The sequence below is a fragment of the Muntiacus reevesi genome, chromosome 11 (assembly GCF_963930625.1).
Source record: "Muntiacus reevesi chromosome 11, mMunRee1.1, whole genome shotgun sequence".
NCBI classification, from domain to species: Eukaryota; Metazoa; Chordata; class Mammalia; order Artiodactyla; family Cervidae; genus Muntiacus; species Muntiacus reevesi.
The window spans coordinates 81,490,284-81,509,740 of record NC_089259.1 but is presented as its reverse complement, the minus strand read 5'-3'; the positions used below and the strand labels follow the sequence as shown (position 1 = coordinate 81,509,740).

General features: G+C 59.2%; 1 protein-coding gene across 1 annotated transcript in view; it reads right to left on the bottom strand.

Moving 5' to 3' along the window:
• The window catches only part of COL4A2 (collagen type IV alpha 2 chain), a 160,805-nt gene that overhangs the window by 13,135 nt on the left and 128,213 nt on the right, over nucleotides 1-19,457 (bottom strand). The window contains exons 21-36 of the mRNA XM_065902160.1: nucleotides 17,918-18,010; nucleotides 17,550-17,707; nucleotides 14,444-14,516; nucleotides 14,252-14,358; nucleotides 13,049-13,250; nucleotides 12,624-12,683; nucleotides 10,939-10,995; nucleotides 10,126-10,233; nucleotides 7,632-7,853; nucleotides 5,966-6,127; nucleotides 5,168-5,338; nucleotides 4,354-4,497; nucleotides 2,653-2,775; nucleotides 2,258-2,439; nucleotides 1,502-1,565; nucleotides 1,237-1,311 (exon numbers count right to left, since the gene is read on the bottom strand). Of these exons, the coding sequence (XP_065758232.1) occupies nucleotides 1,237-1,311; nucleotides 1,502-1,565; nucleotides 2,258-2,439; nucleotides 2,653-2,775; nucleotides 4,354-4,497; nucleotides 5,168-5,338; nucleotides 5,966-6,127; nucleotides 7,632-7,853; nucleotides 10,126-10,233; nucleotides 10,939-10,995; nucleotides 12,624-12,683; nucleotides 13,049-13,250; nucleotides 14,252-14,358; nucleotides 14,444-14,516; nucleotides 17,550-17,707; nucleotides 17,918-18,010 (2,001 nt within the window). The remainder of the gene's footprint in view (nucleotides 1-1,236; nucleotides 1,312-1,501; nucleotides 1,566-2,257; nucleotides 2,440-2,652; nucleotides 2,776-4,353; nucleotides 4,498-5,167; nucleotides 5,339-5,965; nucleotides 6,128-7,631; nucleotides 7,854-10,125; nucleotides 10,234-10,938; nucleotides 10,996-12,623; nucleotides 12,684-13,048; nucleotides 13,251-14,251; nucleotides 14,359-14,443; nucleotides 14,517-17,549; nucleotides 17,708-17,917; nucleotides 18,011-19,457) is intronic.

Genomic DNA, 19,457 nt, shown 5'->3' with positions numbered 1-19,457 from the left:
TGGATCCCTCACCTCAGAACCAGATCCCTCATCTGAGTGGCGGATCCCTCATCTGAGAGGTGGATCCCTCATCTGAGAAGCAGATCCCTCATCTGAACAGCAGATCCCTCATCTGAGCGGCGGATCCCTCATCTGAGAGGCAGATCCCTCTTCTAAACAGCAGATCCCTTATCTGAGCGGCAGATCCCTCATCTGAGTGGTGGATCCCTCATCTGAGCGTTTGCTGATGCATGCGGTGCTGGGGAATCTGGGGAGTTAGTCAAACAGGAGATGTTTGAGCCTCTCAGGTCTGGATCATGCCTGGAATCTGCCCTTTAAATGAACTCCTTGGGCAAAGCTGCTCATTGGCAGACTTAGATTCTGGGCCACACGTTTTGGTGTTTCTGGGACGCTGATTAATTATTTTGGATGGGAGATCCAGCCAGTCTGAGGCATACTGTATCTGGGACGAGAGCCATTGGGACACCATAAGATGGATCCGCAGGAGCCCAGAGGAGCTCGTAGGCAAGGCTACCTGGCCCTAAGTGTCACTTAGGGTCTGACCCCAGCTAGACTGAAAGCCCTTCCCATCCTGAAGCTCATTCTCATTAAAGAACCAGCTCAGCATCCTCTTCGTTGGTCAAGCATGCGAACAGACTCCTCTACCCTAAGCATTCCTAGGAGCACTTGGCCAGGGGGCGTGGGGGTCTCCTGAAATAGAAACCCAGGAAGGAGCATCTAGTCCAAGTCCCTTGGGATGTGACCACCGGCAGGAATTCTGACCTTGAACCTCAGTAACGCTTACAGAGGGGGCGTGAGCCCCTGAGGTCCACAGGCTGGGGTGGGGGGTTGCCTTCCTTGCTGTGTTACTCAGGACAGGGGGCTGACTCCCACTTCCTTTTCCTCTAGACCCTTCACTGCTTGCAGGGGCTCCGGTCATTGCATCACTGGCTTTGTGCATCATCATCCCAGGAGCCCAGGCTCACGCGGCACATTTTAGAGGCTGCAGCTCCTCCCACCACCGAGTGCTGCTTCTCGCTGTCTCCCTTTTGGGAGACACAGGTTTCCCGACATCCTCACACTCAATATAATAAAGAATCCCACTCTTCCTTGCATGTTGGGCTTGGAGACCTCAGACCAGCCCTACAACGTGGTCCGAGGGCTCACTAGGTGTGCAGGCCAGCTCGAGAGCGACTGCAGTGGAGTGGCAGGGCCGCGGAGGGCTGCGGGGGACGGGGGTGCGGGTGGCTCGGGTACCTGGTGCTCCGGTCGTGCCCCGTTCCCCCTTCAGGCCCGGGCTCCCGGGTAGATCTATCGTGTCTCCGATGTCGCCTGCCAGGTGCAAGAAGAGATGGCTGAGGTCAGGTCTCCTGCCGCTACTTTTGCAACTTCTATGGTGCTACAGTCTGAATACCAATGATTTGCTTCTAAACGACTAAGAGCGCCTGCGAACCCGACGTCCCCGCGCTGCCCAGGGCGCTTTGGATCAGGGGTGGCCCATTTTTTCCCCAGCAACACTCACCAAAGTCACCGGTGGGGCCCACCTCGCCGAAGAGGCCTGCTCTCCCGGGAGCGCCCTTGTCACCCTGGAGCAAAGTCAAACAGGAAACCATCTTACAGGCCGTTCACGAGGTCTGCAGTTTTGAACGGTGAGCGTACCCAGCTTTTGTGCTAAAACCAGTTCTCAAGGTGTTTTTATGCCACCATTTTGTAGAAAAGTCCTCAAATTTCCCAGTGTTATAGCGTAACAGTAGATGGTCTGCACACTTGTTCTTACTGAACTTCAAAGTAGTGACAACGTCAGTTTTCTTTTTGGTCACACCCTGCACGGCCTGTGGGGTCTTGGTTCCCCAACCAGGGATCAAACCCGCAGCCCCTGCAGAGCAAGGCGGAGTTTCCACCATGAGACCGTCAGGGGAGTCCCAGCAGTGGCGGTTTTATTGCAATTGATAACGTCAGTGGCACAGTGACGGCGGTGGGGATGATCAGGACTGCACCCCACCCTCTGCTAGGCTGACCCGGGCAAATGTGTCGGATCCCATCTCAGGAGCCTACTGCAGCCTCAGAGCGGCCCTGCAAGGCGGGTCCCGTTATCTCCCCACATTTGAGAGGGGAGGCAAAGAGAGGATCAGAGATTTTCCCAGAGGCATTCAGCTCCTAAGTGAGATGTCAGCTTGGCTGGCTGACCCTCGCTGGACCTGTCAACCCCGTGTTGTGGACCACAGCACTTGGGCCAGCAGACCTTGGGGAGAGGCGCTCCCAGGAGGCGTCCACTTACCCTACTGCCCGTGAAGCCTTGGAACCCCATGATTCCGGGGGAGCCAGGCACGCCGGGGAACCCCGGGGAGCCAGGCACGCCGGGGACGCCAGTGTCTCCTTTGACTCCTTTGACGTGACCGGGTCTTCCAGGCAGCCCCGGCATTCCTGACAGCCCAGGGATGCCTGGCATTCCAGGAAGGCCTGAAGGAAGAGGGGTGTGACATTCTGGGGACACTGCTCTGCCCCCCCAGCCTCCAGGAACCACCCCAGCCCCTCGGGCAGACCTCAGGTGTTGGGAGGGCTGCAGAGCGTGGGTGTGGGCACAGGGGCACCCCTGCTGCACCCTCGGACGGATCGGGGCCAGGCAGGCCGGGGACCCCAGGCCGCCAGCTCCGAGGTTGGGCGGGGCCTCACCTTTCAGGCCCAGGTACCCTTTCAGTCCCATGGGGCCTTCGTCTCCCTTCTCTCCTTTGATGTCTTTCATTCCCGGCTGGATGATGGGGGGCGGTCCTGGGGGTCCAGGGTCTCCTCGGCTGCCTGGAAGGGATCAGAGTGTGGTCACCACCCGGACCCCCAGAGCAGGAGTTAGAACCCACGTCGGGAAGGCCACTCGGCCACGCTGGCCTTCCTGCCTTCCTTTCTGCGGAGCCCGCGTCCTGCTGGGCTGAGCCGTGGGCAGCATGGCTCCCATGCTTGGTCCCCACCATGACTGCGAGGTGGGGACCCAGGCGATGGGAAACCCCGTCCTCCCCACCCCGCTGACCTCAGAACACCTCTACCCCCCGAGAGCTCTGCACCCACAAGTGGTCTCCGCCTCCGTCTCCCCTCTCTCAGCAACTGAAACCGCTGGCCCCCTTCCTGTCTCTGTGGATCGGCCTGTTCCGGACATTTCAACAAACGGAAGCAGGTGATGTGTGACCTAATGCTGTCAAGCTCCACCCATGCTGTAGCATGTGTCAGAGCCTAATTCTTTTTCTTTGCTGAATAGTATTCCTCCATATGGCTATCCGGTGTTTTCCTTTTCCGTGACGGATGTCTGAGCTGTTTCTGGCTGGGGCTATTATGTGAAGCATTCTGCCATGAAATTTGCGCACGAGTTTCTGTGTGGACCTGTTTTCAGCTTACACCCAGGAGTGTGCACCCAGGAGCAGATTTGCCAGGTAACTGTTTACCTCCCTAAGACACTGCCGGCTTCTCCACCCTGGGTGCACCAGGTGAGATGCCCCCCAACGGGGTCTGAGGTCCCAGGTCTTTGCACCCCCGTCCACATTTTTAGAGATGATGATGAAACTTTCAGAACAAGGGTGTCTGAACAAACGTCATGGAAACACAGCTTGTTGGTAACACTGTTCCTCAACATGCGCCTCCCACGGGGTGGGGCCCGGGGCTCGGTCCAGCCTCGCTCCTGGGGTCACCGTCTCCCCACTGGGGTGGGCCCGGGGCTTGGTCCAGCCTCGCTCCTGGGGTCACCGTCTCCCCACTGGGGTGGGGCCAGGGGCTCGGTCCAGCCTCGCTCCTGGGGTCACCGTCTCCCCACGGGGTGGGGCCCGGGGCTCGGCCCAGGCTCGCTCCTGGGGTCACCGTCTCCCCACGGGGTGAGGTCCGGGGCTCGGCCCAGCCTCGCTCCTGGGGTCACCGTCTCCCCACGGGGTGGGCCCGGGGCTCAGTCCAGCCTCGCTCCTGGGGTCACCGTCTCCCCACTGGGGTGGGCCCGGGCTTGGTCCAGCCTCGCTCCTGGGGTCACTGTCTCCCCACTGGGGTGGGCCTGGGCTCGGTCCAGCCTCGCTCCTGGGGTCAACCATCTCGGCATGGGTGGATCTGTCCACCCGGGCTGCCGTGTCCCTCTTTCACCAAAGGTGCTTCCTGCCCTTCAGAATATACACGGGTGCATTTCTCAGGACGCTTTGGTTCTTAAAGCCGGGTCAGTTTGGTTCTCAAGTGTCCCTCGGCCAGGGGCACTCCCTTAATGCACGGCCAGTGGGCTGCGGCAGGGACCGAGTTCCTGGAACTAGTTTCTTCCGTAATGGTGTCTAGTGTGTGGGTTCCCGGGACACTGTTCCGAGCAGTGTCGGCCCCTCTGAGAGTGAGTCTCAGTCTGGCTGAGAGGGGACATACCTTTCACACCCGGCTCACCAGCCAGTCCCTTCAGCCCCGGAATTCCGAAAAACCCTGCCTCTCCTTTGATTCCCGGGAGCCCGGGTCTGCCCTTGAGGCCGAGCATGCCTTCGAAGCCGTCCATCCCGGGGGAGCCCCTGGCCCCTACAGAGAGAGCAAGAAAAGCGCTGGGTTAGGCACAGATGGTCGGCACAGAGGCAGCCCCACTGTGACGTGTGTGAGGAGACGCTGAGACTCTCAACCTCAGTAGGGTTTCCCAGCACTTCCTAAGGAGACCGTCTGCGCCGTGAGGGCAGAGTCAGCCTGTGGGCCCTCGGGGACCAGACGCAAGGCCGGTGCAAGGGACAGACAGGAGGAAGCCGGAAGTCACGGCTCTGCGCTTTTCTACCAGGTTAGAAAGAGGCCCCGGGGCTCAGCGTGGTGCCAACACTGCAGAGGCTGGAGAACAGAGCTGGCGTCCCCACCTCAGCCACGGGCCAGAGGGCCCCGCCTCACGCTCGGGCAGGGAGATCTAGGCCGGGGACCAAGCGCTTCTCTGTGTCGGTTTCTGTTCAGCAGCCTCCGGACCTGAACCCCGTCTCCCGGGGGGTCCCCCTCGCAGATAATAAGGCCTGCTCCTCAGACACCATCTCCCACTGCGGTAAGTTCACACACTGGGCACAGTGGCCACAGCCAGCCTGGGCAGCGGCCACAGTCCCCAGGGCCCAGAGCCGGCAGGGACGGCAAGGTGGGCACCCCCCCGCAAGGCGGACCCCCAACCCCGCGGGGCGGCCCCCCGCCCCCAGGCGGGTCCCCGGTCATGCTCTGCACGCACCTTTCAGTCCCGGGGCACCAGGCATTCCAGACACGCCTTTAAATCCGGGGCTTCCGGGGTGACCTCTCGCTCCCTGCTGGCCAGGGTCACCTCTGTCCCCAGACTCGCCCTTCATGCCCACGGGGCCAGGCACGCCGGCATCCCCCGGCTCCCCTCTGTCTCCAGGCAGACCTGTCGGGAGGGGGAGGGACACAGGACAGGATGAGCTGGCCGCACAGAGAGAGCTCCTCTCACGGTTCCTTGGAGACCTCGGTTGTAGCAGCTTTTGGTCAGAAAAACGACTGGGAGGGACGCTGGGAAGTGTGACCTCAGAGCTGAGCGTCCAGGGGTGAGCGGTGCACCCTCCTGTCTGCTGACATGCGTGTCCTGACCCTGCTACGGCTGGACTGGGTCCCTGCAGAACACGCGTGTCCCAGCCCCAGACCGCGGGACATGAGAGTATTCAGAGCCGGCCTTCAGAGAGGGGGCTGAGGTTAATTAAATGAGGTTGCGAGGATGGCCCTAGGCAAGGATGACGGGTGTCCTTATAGAAAGAAGAGATGAGGATGCGGGCAGGCAGAGGTGACCCCGTGGGGGCGTGGGGAGAAGCCAGCCGTCCGCACAGCACAGAGGCGCCTGGGAGGGAGCAGCCCTGCGGCCACCGTGACCGTGGGCTTCCAGCCTCCGACTGCGGGAGGATGAACTGCTGTCCCGAGCTGGGCCATGTGCAGTGCTCTCAGAGCCCCGGCGGCTCTGCAGGGGGGGCTCCCTAGGGCACACCCAAGCCCCCCTCCACTAGACGGGAGCGGGGGTCCTTACCTTCAAAGCCGGGGGCGCCCGGGGGCCCCAAGGGCCCCTCCCGACCAGGCGCTCCTGGGAAGCCGTGCAGTCCTGGCGGCCCTGGCAGTCCCGGCTGGCCTGAGAGTCCCGGGGAGCCCGGCTGGCCCTTCTGGCCCGGCATCCCTGGCATGCCCTGGCTTCCTGTGGGAGGGGAGACGGGACCGTGAGGTCAGCCCCACGCGGCTCACTGCAGGGGACAGCCGCTCCTCAGGGCTGTCCTGTAAGAACAGGCTTTCTGGGTGGTAAGGACTCGGGAAAACACACGGAAGCACAAAGACAAGATGCAAGGCGCTCACGCCCTCCCTCAGAGACAGTCACCACCATCCTGCTTTTCTTCCTTCCAGCCTCAGTTCCCGTGACTAGACGTACAAGAGGTATTTGCGGAACTGACATCTCACTTCGAGCGCAGCTGTCATCTAGCTTTTCTCACTTATCTTACATTTTGAGCGTTTTGCCACACTTTAAAGTGCTCTTGACAAGCACATTAAGTGGCTGTGTGACATCCTGGTCCGCCCGCTGCTCCTGCCAGGGGTGGTCAAACAGACGTGGAAACAGTTTCCCCAAACTGATGCTTCGGAAGCCAGAGCTTTGACCAAACAGAATCCTCTGCCTAAACCAGCAGTTCATCCAGGTGACACTGGGCGTGGGAATCCTCCACAGGCTTGCTGATTCCTGCGGTTTCGCGCAGGCTTTTTGAAGCCCGCGGGAAACAGCTGCATTTAAAAAATCTATCACAGGCCTCCTTCGGTAAAAGAGCTCAGGCAAAGACTTCATACTCTGACTGCGGCAGGGTGGGCGGGCACATACTCCCGACGGTGGGGCATCCGTCTGCCTGTCGAGAGCCCTCAGTGTTGCTCGTGAAGGAGGCCGACTGGCCTGGAGGCCGTGGCAGGGGGGACATCGTGTCCCACACCCCGGAGGCAGCCCCGGTCAGCCTGGGCTCGGACGCTGGGCCAAGGACTGCACAGCTGACAACCTGACCCCAAACGGCCTGGCGGTCACCCCACCCCCTCCAGCAACACAAGCCCACGGGAGCCTGCGCGCTGGGCTCTCAGGGCCCGTTTCGCATAAACTGGACACGCAAAGCTGTGGGCACCTGTTCACACACCAGTCAACGGGCACCCTGCCGCTTTGCACCCACACCTTGAGCTGCGTGCCAGACCATCTGTCTTCCTCCCAAGCCCTGTCTGAGCCCGGCCCGCCCCTGGCTTCTTCACACCAACCGCACCCGTCCTGCAGCGGCGGGCCCCCACCCCGGTTCCTGCCCACCTGGGACCAGCGCCGAGTCCGTGGCTGGGGGGGACCCGGACCACACAGCTCGAGGTGCGTGGACGGCGGGCAAGGCTTCACCTGCTGCTCCCCATTACTCCCACCCTCCTCCCCATCCACGGAGGAACTGTCTCCACAAAACCGGTCCCTGGTGCCCAAACGGCTGGGGACGCCTGCGGTACACAGCACGGTGATCACTGCTCTAGAACGTTCCGCAGGAAGGCCGGAACAAAGGAGGACAAGCAGGACGGAGACCCACGGGCCCCGTGCGTTCCTGGGCTCCTCCCCGGCCCCCAGGAGGGATCCTTGATCCCGCCCCCGCCAGGAGCCTCGGAGCAGTGGCCCTGCGCCCCCCTCCTCTGCCTCTGTGACTCACCCCTGAAGCCAGGCGCGCCTCTCTCTCCGGGAGGGCCCTTCAGTCCGGGGCGTCCAGGCAGTCCGGAGTCTCCCCGGGGCCCGGGCTGGGCCCCCAGCACTTCTCCAGGAAGGCCCCTGTCTCCTGGGGGCCCGACTGGCCCCGGCAGGCCGGAGGTGCCAGGGAGTCCATCCAGGCCGGGCGGGCCCACTGCACCTTTGGAGCCGCGGGGTCCCATGAACCCTGAAAGGAAGCACAGGGCGTGCCCATAAGCAGAGGTCAGCATCAGAAAGACTGGAGACAGCGGGGGTCTGCTCTGGGGGGTCGGCTCGAGCGCCCGCAGCGTCTCTGGTCTCAAACCCACTCGGCTCCCGGGGGTGTCCTCCTGCCTCCCCGAGTCTGACCCCAGCCCTGCGTGCTAGCCACGGTGGACCGGGCGCGGCCGGGTCAGCGCTCCCTGGACGGAAGCCCCCGGCACTCGTGGGTCTGCGGTTGTGAACAGGGAGCCTGCGGACACCAGGGGGCAGCTGTGGGTGAGGACCAGGCTTTCTCAAGCACCGCGCCCTCCTCCAGTCTGATGAGGCTGCATCTGACTCGTGGGCCAGATCCTGCAGTTTAAGCCTGCTCGGCTGGGCACACAGACTATGATTCCTAAACCCCCTTAGTTTTCAAGAAGGTATTAACATACTAGCATCCTGACCATCGTATAGGTTGATGCTACGATGCCTTTATGGGAGATGAAGCCGCATTCGTGCTGGGGTGGGATCACCTCTGCAGGAGAATGTGACATTTTCTCTTAAAGGCAAAATGCTTGTAGGTTTTTCCTCTTTGCTTTGTATTTACATTTAAAGTTGCACTTGTCCACCTTCCAGTGTTTACAAAATCCTGTATTTGGGATGGATGCTTTTACTGTAATAAAATGCTATAATTTGTGAAAAAAGAAAAACAAATTAGCATCCTCTGAAAATGATTCACCCGTCACTTCAGTACACGTGCTGTCACCCAAGGGACAAAGCTGTAACTTCTCAACATCCCAGGTGGGCGGCAAAATGATACCGCCCGATCCCCCGGTGTGCTGGTGGAAACACTTCCCTTTGTTTCTCTCCAAGGCCTTGATAAAAGACACAGGGAGCAAGCCTCCTAGTTCTGCAAATCATGGAGCAACACACCATGGAAGGCAATGAGATCCAGGTTTGCAATCGTCCCCAGGGCCTGGAACACCGACTCCAGGAAGACGGTCTATCGGGGACTGATGCTGAATTGTAAGTTGAGGATTAGACCAATTGGCTGAGTGCAGGTCAGGGAAGGGGCACAATTCGGCTGTTCTTTGCTGAAAACACTTGCTAAGGGTCTGCATGTAAGGAATCCACTGTTCTGTGTGAGTCCAGACATCTGGAATGTTCTCTTTAGTTCCTGGAGCTTGGCTAAAAGGAACACTGACAAGCTGGAGGGCAGTCACAGAAGGACGGGAGATCTCTGCGGGCATGGATATTAAGTCATAAAAAGCAATGTTTGCATTCCTGGGGTCAGGTCTGCCCACTTGCGAGATGTCTATGGGGCGTGTGGCCACTATTTCCCCTTGTGGGTGAGGCGTGGTTACGGAGCAGAACCACTGACTTGAGGAACAACCAGCGGAGACCTGCTGGGAGGCAGGTTTCATTCCCACCGAGGACTTTCTAGCAGCAGGAGAGCTTCGATGTTTCACCAGTGTGGGGCGGCGAGAGAGATTCCAGGGAGCCCAGCAGAGGATGTGGCCGGGATCCTGCAGCGGATGTTTGGCTTGGGGAGACCTCAGTGAAGCCACCTACAGCTTTGTTCAGATAATACGATTCCCCAGTGCCTGGCCCTCTGCGCACCAGGGAACACAGCTGGGCTCCCGCGCCCCCTCCAAGCCGGGACCCCAAAGGGACACCTGTGTCTGGGGTCGCTGAGTCGTTTTCCAGGGTGTGTGGACACGCAGGCAGCTGCTGCCAACTTCTGCCCACCGTTCATTACTGGAAACATGCTCATTTCCCTCCATATACAGCTAAAGGGCTTAAGCTTTTTCAGCCACTAAATGGCTCCCATGATGCTTTGCTGGGTCAAATGTAGATGAAAGGGTTTGAACTGCTGACTCAGACAAGCTGTAAACTGCAGCGCAGACGGGCAACGCCGTGAACAGCAAAACACAGGTGTTCTTTGCGTGGTATCCAGTGAGCAATCAGCAGATCAGATACTGATGATGAGGGCTCAGAGGGTAAGTTTACGTGTCCTTAGAATGCCTCAAGTCCACCAGAGAAAAACCTTTCTGCCTACCTGTCTTTTTTTTTCTCATGCAAGATCTGTAAGCTTCTTCCACAAAACATCAGTGATGAAAAGGGAGACACTTTTTAATTTCCCAAGGACGAGCAAAAATTGTCACTGAGCATGTGCTGGCAGTTTCTAAATGTTAAGACAACGGAGCTGGGGCACCCAGCTGGTACACGCAGTCCTTCCCCGAACCTGCGGGGCCGAGCGGCGCCCCACCCCGACTCACCTGGGGGTCCTGGGAATCCCTCTCGACCCGGATCTCCCGGGAGACCCTTGAGCCCTGGCGCTCCGTCGGCTCCTGAAAATCCTGGAACTCCTCTGAGGCCTTTGGCACCTAAATGACCAGAGAGACCCAGACACACATCAGAGCTGCACGCGGAGACCCCAGCAGGAGAGGGACAGAGGGGTCAAGGCCAGCCCCTGACCCCACACGGTCTCCGAGGAAACAGGGAAGTGATGAGCCCGGGGCACGTCAGCCCAGAAACAGCACCCCCGGCAGCTGGCAGGGCTAGGTATGGGTCTCCACCAGCAAGTGAGGGCCGGTGTAGACCAGCAATGGAATGTCGAGCTACACCAGAAACGTAGGTCTACATACACCAGAATGTCGGTCTACACCAGAAGCTGAGGGCTGTTCACGCCCCTCTCCTCTCACCTGACGGGTGTGCCTTCTGGGCTCTGCTTCCCCCGGGCCCGCTGAAAACTGTCTCTGAGCCCGCCCCCCGGGAGTGGTCACCACTCTGGGGGCAGCAGCCTTGGTGCCTGTATGGGGCCCACGGCAGACAAGCCTCCCCAGGGCTCGGGCAGGGAGGGTCATGGAGAGCCGTGTAGACCACAGGCTCGGGCTTCGGCTAGGTGTCAGTCACCACTCAATTTCCCGCAGCGATGAGCGCAAGTTAGCCTCCTGCAGAAGCGGCCAGCGTGCGGTATTGTACCAAGAACCCTGGACGTTGGGCAGGGGCGTCACCGGGGCGGAGAAGGTGGGCCAGAGAGGGGGAAGGTGGGGACGCTCCGAGCAGGGCGGGAAGGGCTTTCCCATTACCTGGGGGGCCGGGGAGGCCCGGCTGGCCTGGGGATCCCTTGGGTCCTCCAATACAACCTGCCAAAAGAGAAGAGGGCCGTTTTAACCACTGTCCACACCCAGCCTCACGGCGTCAGACGTTGACAGGGTCAAGAGGATCGGCTGTGAAAACCTGCTGCCATTTAACGATCAGTGTGATCTGATGATTCAATTAATCTTGATGTCAATGTAACTTTAATTTCACTGTGTAACGCAATCATAATGTTAATATGAAAGGCAAATGAAGGAAGTCCCATTGGAGGCTAACGGGGGCTGTGCTGGCAGAGGCGGGGTCCCCCTCATCAGGGCAAGTCAGCCTCGTTCATCTGGGCCCTCCATGCATGTCAGCCAATGTGGACGTCTTTCTTTCTTTGGAAATTTCCACCGGGGATGGAGGAAGACTTTGAAAGACGCTCTGTGACTTTGATTACGTTCAGAACCGGCTACAACTTGCTGCTGGGTTTGTGCAGGACGAAACTGGTGGTGGCCGCCTCCGGCTGGGGACCCCCTCCGGCTGCGGACCCCCTCCGGCTGGGGACCCCCTCCGGCTGGGGATCCCTCTGGCTGGGGACCCCCTCCGGCTGTGGACCCCCTCCAGCTGGGGACCCCCTCTGGCTGGGGACCCCTCCAGCTGCAGACCCCCTCTGGCTGGGGACCCCACGCAGGGGCAGCGATTCTTTGAGAGGCCGTTTGTCCGTCGGCCTGGGATCCGGCAGGGCTCCTACTTTGGCCCCACCTGACGGCCAGAGAGGGGCTGTGGGCTCCTCTGCCACAGGAGTGGTTCGAGGTACCCAGAAGGCCAGCCCAGGTCATCAAAAGAAAGGACCCTGGGTGTCTTCAGGGGGCTGGGCCTCCAGCCTGCAGAGCCGCACCCCCAGGGCCTTCCTGCAGCTGCGAGCCTGGCCAGACCTTGACGAGCTCCGGGGCTGCTGTTCCCGCTCTGCCGGCTGGCCCGAGTGCCTGACCCACCCGCACACCTCGAGGCGGGGCCCGCGGGTCCTCAGGCCCTTCTCCAACCCTGGCCTGCATCCTGAGAGTCAGCCCCAGACCTCGACTCCCACAGGAGAGGCACCGCCGCCCCGATGTTCAGAGGGCCTGCCAGCCTCTTCGACTCTGAAAACCTCACCCTCTGCGCTCTGCTCTTCAAATCCTGACCGGGCACCCCCCTGGACTCACCCCTCTGTCTGGCTCCCCCCGCAGTTTCTAGGCCCCCCGGCTGGAGGCTTTGCCCGTCTGATGGCAGCCGGGTCAGCTTCTGGACTGCCCCCTCCCTCCACAGAGCCAAGGTCACCGGGCATCCTCTCTGAACCCACCGGCCCTGCTCTCTCAAGCATCCGTTCATGGCTGGACCAGTCTTCTCACACGTGGACCTGATCCTCACCCTGTTTAACGGGTACATAATGCACAGCTGACCTTCACACACATACAGACACCCTCTAGGTGAGAAAGCTTGTATCCGTGGAGTCTGACAACCCTGTAAACAGAGGCTCGTACTGTGGGGACAGCTTGGTGACACGTGGTCATCCCTGGCCCTGCCCGGGGTTCCCAGGCGAGTCCGCACGTGTTGCTACTCTGACGGCAGCTTCGTGCCCCCGGCGGGACCCCCGGCCGCTCTCCATGAGCACAAACTCCATAAACTGTTTCTAAGGGTCCTGTCGTGACAGTACCTGGCTGGATGGCCTCCTGTCCGTCTGCTCCGATGGGCCTTTTCACACCCGAGTCACAATCTGGGGAGAGACGGAGCGGCAGGGTGAGGCGACTGTGCACCAGTGGAGAGAGCCTGGCTTATCTGTGTGCACACGTGTGCACGCGGGTGCGTGCTGGTGGGAAGGCTGGGGTGGGCAGGGCAGTGGAGGCCCGTTTCGGAGCTTCGGTGCTCCGCCTCTGTACATCCAGCTGGGGTGAGAGCCCGTGCTGGGTCTGGAAATCCCTGAGGCCGGGTGGCGCGCGTGATGCTGAGGACTGATGGAGCAGCGCAGCGCCTCGAGTGACCGCCCCGGCCCCGCCCCTTTCATACACCGCTGGGGAAGAGCGGCAGGTGTGGAAGCACAGTGCCTCACGACTGTGAAAGAGGCAAGCCTGGCCCGCGTACCGATCTGTCCCGGAGCGCCGGGGAGGCCGGGAGGCCCCCGGAAGCCTGGTGGTCCGGGCAATCCAGCATCGCCGGGGAAGCCGCGCTCGCCTTTGGGGCCTGGCAGGCCCAGCCCTGCGGGGCCCCTCTCCCCTGGAAGGCCCTTCGTGCCGGGGGCTCCTGGTTGGCCTGCATCCCCTGGGGGGCCTTTGATGCCATCGCCCTGTGAGAAATCAGGAACATCTCTTACAACACGTGGAAACCTCAGAGACAGCCATCTTGCCAGGCCCGCCGCCTGGACCCCCGAATTCTGCGCTATGGACACGGGGCAGAAGACAGCAGGGATGAACAGGAACCCCGGTCATGGTCTGGCCAGGCCACAGAAACAAAGAGCAGATGTCACGACAGCCATGAACAAGACTCCAGAGGATGGGAATCTGAGTATTTTTCTTTTCCAAGCTCTGCTTGGACCGTCAATCTCAGGAGGAATTCTTCGAGAGAGCAGTTATGCAGAGATATGGCTAATCGGGGCAGGAACACATTATTTTATCTTTAGGACTTAGCACCTGTGACCGGTCTCCTATTCCCAAGGGGCAGTGCAGTGGTAAACGGGAGGAAGTCTCTGGATGAGAAAGAGCAGCGAGCTTGTTAGAATAAGGAGAGATGGTGGGACCAGCAGAGCGGAAGCTGGGAGGCAGAGAGCTCCACCACGTCCAGTTCACTCTGCTCCGCGGGCTGGGGTGAGCTCGGAGCGGGGCAGAGGACTCGGGTCCACGGCCACCTGCCCCTCGCCGTCTGCCCTCCGTCTTCCCGCAGAAAGGAGGCTGGGGGCTCGGCCTCTATCACACACACTCTCTTGCAACACGGGTGTGCGTGTGTTGTGAAAACGAAGTTGTGTGTTTTACAAGCAATCCTCGAAAAAGTGTTCCCCCCTCCATCTAGGAATATTCAGTTGGCAGAGGGGGCGGATCTCTCAGGCTACATTATAGCAGGAGGGATGTTTACTTCCTCTTTTTCTTTCAAATGTTCACTCTGGGCTTGGCTTCAACCCCACTCACTGTTCCCTTAAAAACTACGATTCCTGCTCATCAGAAGAGGACAGGTTGAGCTGGACGGTGTCGGGCTGGTCGGCACCTCCGACGCTCAGGTGTGTAAGAACGTGGCTGACGGGGGTGAGGGCTGAGCCCCCTCTCCGCTCCCCCCACCGCCCCCCGAGGTACTCACGGGAGGGCCCGGGAGCCCGTGGAACCCATCGAGCCCGGGCGGTCCTGGGATGCCGTCGCCACCCTTCAGCCCTGGCATGCCTGGGACGCCGGGCTGGCCCCGCTCACCTGGCGGAGGAGCACGGTGTGAGTCTACCCTTCCAGGGCCAACAGAGGGCGACCGGTCTTGGACCCGCCGCCCACAGAGACTGACCTTTGGTGGTGATGGTCCTGGAGTCTCCCTTCATCCCTTTGGGCCCGGGAGGACCGACGTTACCAGGGGCTCCCTATGGAAACAAACACACAGTTCCTTCTTTCTCCACCCTGTCCGGGGCCTCCGAGAAGACAACGATTCCCGTTCCTACAACTTGAGGGCCTTTACCTGGCATCAAGCCCAGAGCCGGACACGTCTGTCCCGGCTGCCCAGAGCCACGGCCACCAACCACCAATGGTGGCACTTGAGCGGGGCCGGTGGAACTCAGATGCTGACTGTAAAATTTTAAGTAGGTAAAACTTAAGGGACGTAGCCACCCATGGCTGGATGCAGAAAGTAAGAACCTTGCTGCTCAACGTGTGGTCCGCAGGTGGGCAACTCTGATCTCCCCGGGAGCTTGTCAGGAAGGCAGACTCTCAGAGCCCAGCCCAGGGCCGCAGAAACACCATCCACAGTCACAAACTCTTTAACTTTGGAGAAGCGATCCTCTACCATGACTTCAAGGCTGCTAACTCAACTACAATTTTGTAGAATCTGGGCAAATTAGTAAGCCGCCAGGTATGAACGATGTTTGTGATCATTCAATATCGAACAATAAGAGTATTTAATCTATAGCTTGTCTTCCTAACTGAAATCAAGGTTGGAAAAAAAAATCATACTTTAGAGACACCTCAGTTTGGGGACATTCACATTTTAAGCTGTAAAATCTAGTTTAGGTCTTTCAGTGAGCAGAAATGAGCAGATGAACATTTCAGGATGCATTAAAAAAATTATTTGTTAGTTTTGGCACGCCAGAACTCTTAGTTGTGGCGCGTGGGGTCTAGTTCCCTGACCAGGGATGGAACCTCGGCCCCCTGCACTGGGAGTGCAGAGCCTTAGCTCCTTGCCCACCAGGGAAGTCACGGGATGCATTTTAATGCGCATGACTTGCTAGTTTTGGGCAAGTCTTGGTTGCTGGTATTTGTAAGAATATGGGAGCTTTAAGTGTTGGTTTAATTAAATGGAATGTTTCAAACGAAATGCTCTTTTCTCCTTAAAAAGTCCACAGATGCTTGATTTATCAATTTTGTTCTTTTGCCGAAAAGGGTGTCATCCTCTCTGTGTCTAGAACAAAGTCTCCCACAGAGGCAGGGCGTGACTCGGAGGTTCTGGGCAACTGGATGGATGCGCGGGTTCATTTACTAACCGACTTCCATATTTGCGGTGCTCTGGCAGATCCTATCAGTATAGATACTAAACCACAAAAAGTCTGTCTGAGGCATTCCTGCTGCAGATACACAAGCATACAATCAAATGCAAGATGTGGCTCAGCGGTAAGGAATCCGCCTGCCAGTGTAGGAGACGCGGGTTCATTCCCGGGGTGGGGAAGATCCCCCGGAGGAGGGCATGGCGACCCACCCCAGCATCCTTGCCTGGAGAAGCCCATGGACAGAGGAGCCTGGCGGGCTACAGACCCTGGGGCCGCAAAGAGCCGAACACGACTCAGTGACAAAACCTGAGGCGTCTGAATGCAGGAGGTGGGCATGCATGCAACACAGCTGGGGGAAGCACGCGCTCTTGGAAGATTTTAGGCATTCCACGTGCATAACATGAGATCCACCTGGCTTCTCGGAGTGCTCCACCACTCAACAAAGAATCGAACGTCCTGCCAGTCCCGCCGTTCCTCAGTTTGGATTCGCACCGGGCATGCTTTTTCTGAATGCCTGAGCAACCTCTACACGCTTAGCCAGGATTTGGAGATGACGTCATTTTTAAACTAGCAGGAAATGTAGCACCTACTATGTCCAGTTGGATAAAAGCATCTGTCTTCTGGGAAGTCCCAGAGAATGGAGCAGAGAGGGGCTTTAGACCTCATTTTCACCCGCAAAGTTCCTGCAGCACGAAGCAGTTTGAGCAATGACCCTCTGCACCCGCAGCTTGAGGGGCTGCACGCCACCTGCATCCCGACACCTCGCCAGGTGGTTCTAAGCATCCTTGGCCAGGGGTCCCGAGCAAGCATTCCTCTACTGCTGAATATACAAAATGCTAGACGTTCCACTGTACAAATGTCCCGCAGTTCTCTTTTTAAGTAAAAAGTAAGTAAAAAATAGTTTGTCTCCTCCTGAAATTTGCTTTGAAATCACTAGTGGGTTAAAACCTGCCACAGAGAAAGACCTCCTCCAGACCATCTTTTCTTAGGCTGTGAAATGAGGCCCACTTAGCTGGAATCCACAGGCAGAAAGTTCCACACATTCATCCAAAGTACATTCATGATTTACTTGGACGTCTCGCTTTTTATGGAGTGAAGGGAGCCTTCATAAAACACTAAATCTGAAGTACAGACAGGTTTCTTTTTTTGAGATATAACTCACATAAGATTAATTATTTTAAAGCATATAATTCAGGGTGGTTTTTTTTTTTTAGTATTTTCACAAAGTTCTGCAACCATCACTATTACCTAATTCCAGACCATTTTCATCACCCCAAAAAGAATCAGTCACTCCCACTGTCCGTCCTTCCAACCCTTGGCAACCACCAACCCACTTTCTGCCTGGAGAGCCCTGTTCTGGACACTTCACGGGGCGGTGTCACGTAACACCTGTCCTACCGGGTCTGTCCTGATTCACTTAGCACACTGTCCCTGAGGGCACCCGCCGCAGCGCGTGCCAGCGCCTCACGCCTCTGGACGAGCGAACGACGTTCCATCAGGTGGGGAGCCACGTCTGCTCCACCCGTTTAGCGCTTACGGGCACCGGGGCTGTTTCCGCCTTCCAGCTAGTGCGTGCATGCCGCCGTGAACGGCAAAGTGCAGGTTCCGGTGTGGACACCTGCTGTCAGGTCCTGGGTCTGCACTTGGGGGGGACTTTCCGGGTCACGTGACACCTCTACGTTTGGCCTTTTGAGGAAGCATCATGCTGTTTTCCACAACGGCTGCCCCACTTCACGTTCCCACCAGGAAGAGGTTTAAGCGCCTCTGGGAACATGCAGCTTGTTTTGAATGGCGCCCTGGGTGCATAAGAGCTGCTGGTCCAACGTGTGTGATTCAGTAAATGAAAGCCGGGCAGGGGGGCGCGGGGTCAGGGGTCAAGGTCGTCTTGTCGGTCTCGCGGCAGAGCGGGTCTCTCACCTTGAACCCGGGGAAGCCGGGCAGGCCGTGCTGGCCAGGGTCTCCTTGGCTGCCTTTGCTGCCAGGCTGCCCGTTGATGCCTGCAAAGCCCTTGGGTCCCGGCAGGCCCGGAGGCCCCCTGATGAACTGGTCTGCACATTTACAGTCGCCGGCGTCACCTGCAATGTGGGGGAGACGGGGCGCCGTGCTGTTTATCCGCGACGCGCAGGTACAACCCTCCTGGGGCCCTGCAGCGCAGGAGGGCATGGCGTCGGGGGCTGGGCTGGTCCTCACACCCCTGGGGCGGGGCGCGGGGCTGGGGGGCTCAGCGTCGTCTCAGAACCAGCGGGGGGTGGGCTGTCGCGCCCCCTCGCCCCGGCCTGCCTCACCTTTCCATCCTTTCTGTCCACGAGCCCCGGGGAACCCGGCGGAGCCAGGGAAGCCCCCACTTCCTCTTGCTCCTTTCAGGCCGAACAGGAAACCTGAGGGGAAGACCCAGAAGGACGGCATGTCAGCTCAGCCCAGGGCCCGCCGCCTGCGTCCTGCGAGGGAAGGTTTACAGCCGAATCTCCCAACAGACGACCACCCCCCGCCCAACTGCAGCCCAGGCGCTCTCAGAAAGACACGGAGACTTCGTTTTCGCGGCCATTGCTTCCAGGGCTGGAAGACACGCGAACACCTGTGATTTCAGTTTTTCCATTAAAGTCTACAAATAGACATCTTTACTTTTCAGAAACGTTGAGTCCAAAGAGTTTTGATTTTTTTTTCAATCATGTATTTTACTTACGTGTTAAAGACTTGAGATCACCACGACCTCTGGTTCCCAGAAAGACAAAGACCCACAGCAAAACCAAACCATGGAAGGCGTTAAGGGGAGCTGCTCCCTGCTCTGCCCCCCGCCTGGAGCAGGTGCACGTGGGCACGCCCCTCCCCGCAGGCCCCAGGGGCTTCCACCCTGGGTGCACACACGTCCACACACGCACACGTGTAACCGTGTGGATAGCCTGTGATCCAGCCCCTCCCCACCTTCCCCCTCACTGGGATGGGGACCCATCGGGCGTCCAGCTCGTCTGTGGGGCTCTGACCATTCCAAGCAAGGACGTCTGAGCTACGGTGTTGAGAATAGACTCTAAAGCCCAGAAGACGCTGTGTTCCGCTCGGGCGGAGCGCCACCTTGTGGCGGGAGCGAGGCTGTACATCCCTGGGAAGCACCGCGGCAGGGTGCTGACGCCCGGGGTCTGGCTCCGGGTCCCCGGGCGGTGGAGACGGGCAGGGCCCGGCTGCGGGCTGGGGAGGGCAGACCCTGAGTCCGGCTGAGGGCTCACCAAGCTGGAGACGCCCTGAGACACGCAGCGGGACAAGGAGTCCAGTTAGCCGCCGGGGGGAGTCTGCGGCTCAGCGTGCGGGACCAGGCCGGGGACGCCGCCGCAGAGCAGAGATGCGCGAACAGCCGTGGCGTGTGCCAGCCCAAGAGGCCGGCAGGACGCAAGCAGCCTCGGTCACTCGTCAGCCCTGACTAACCTAACTTCACGAGGCTGGCTGCCCTCTGAGCCCGCACCCGGCCCTCGCCGGCCCCACACTGCATTTCAGAGGAAGGTCGGGGCTGAGAGCCTCGGGACACTGGACCCGGTTGCTGAGTTGCCTCATGCCAGCTGTGGCCGTTTTGAAACTTCGCAGAAAAAAAAAAAGCAAGACCTTCAAGAGGCTATAGAACCTCTCCCTATTCTTGAGAAGGCGTGGGGGCGGGCACAGTTCTCCAGGTGCCAGCCTGCTGTGTTTCCCCTCTGCCTGGCAAAAACAATAAGGCGCGCTCCTATTTCCTCTGAACTCTGCCTCTGTATTTCTATTTGGCATCGTGGACAGGGAGCCAAGATCCTGGCAATGGGGATGCAGCTGGGGACAGCTGGTACATCGGCTGGTACATCGTGG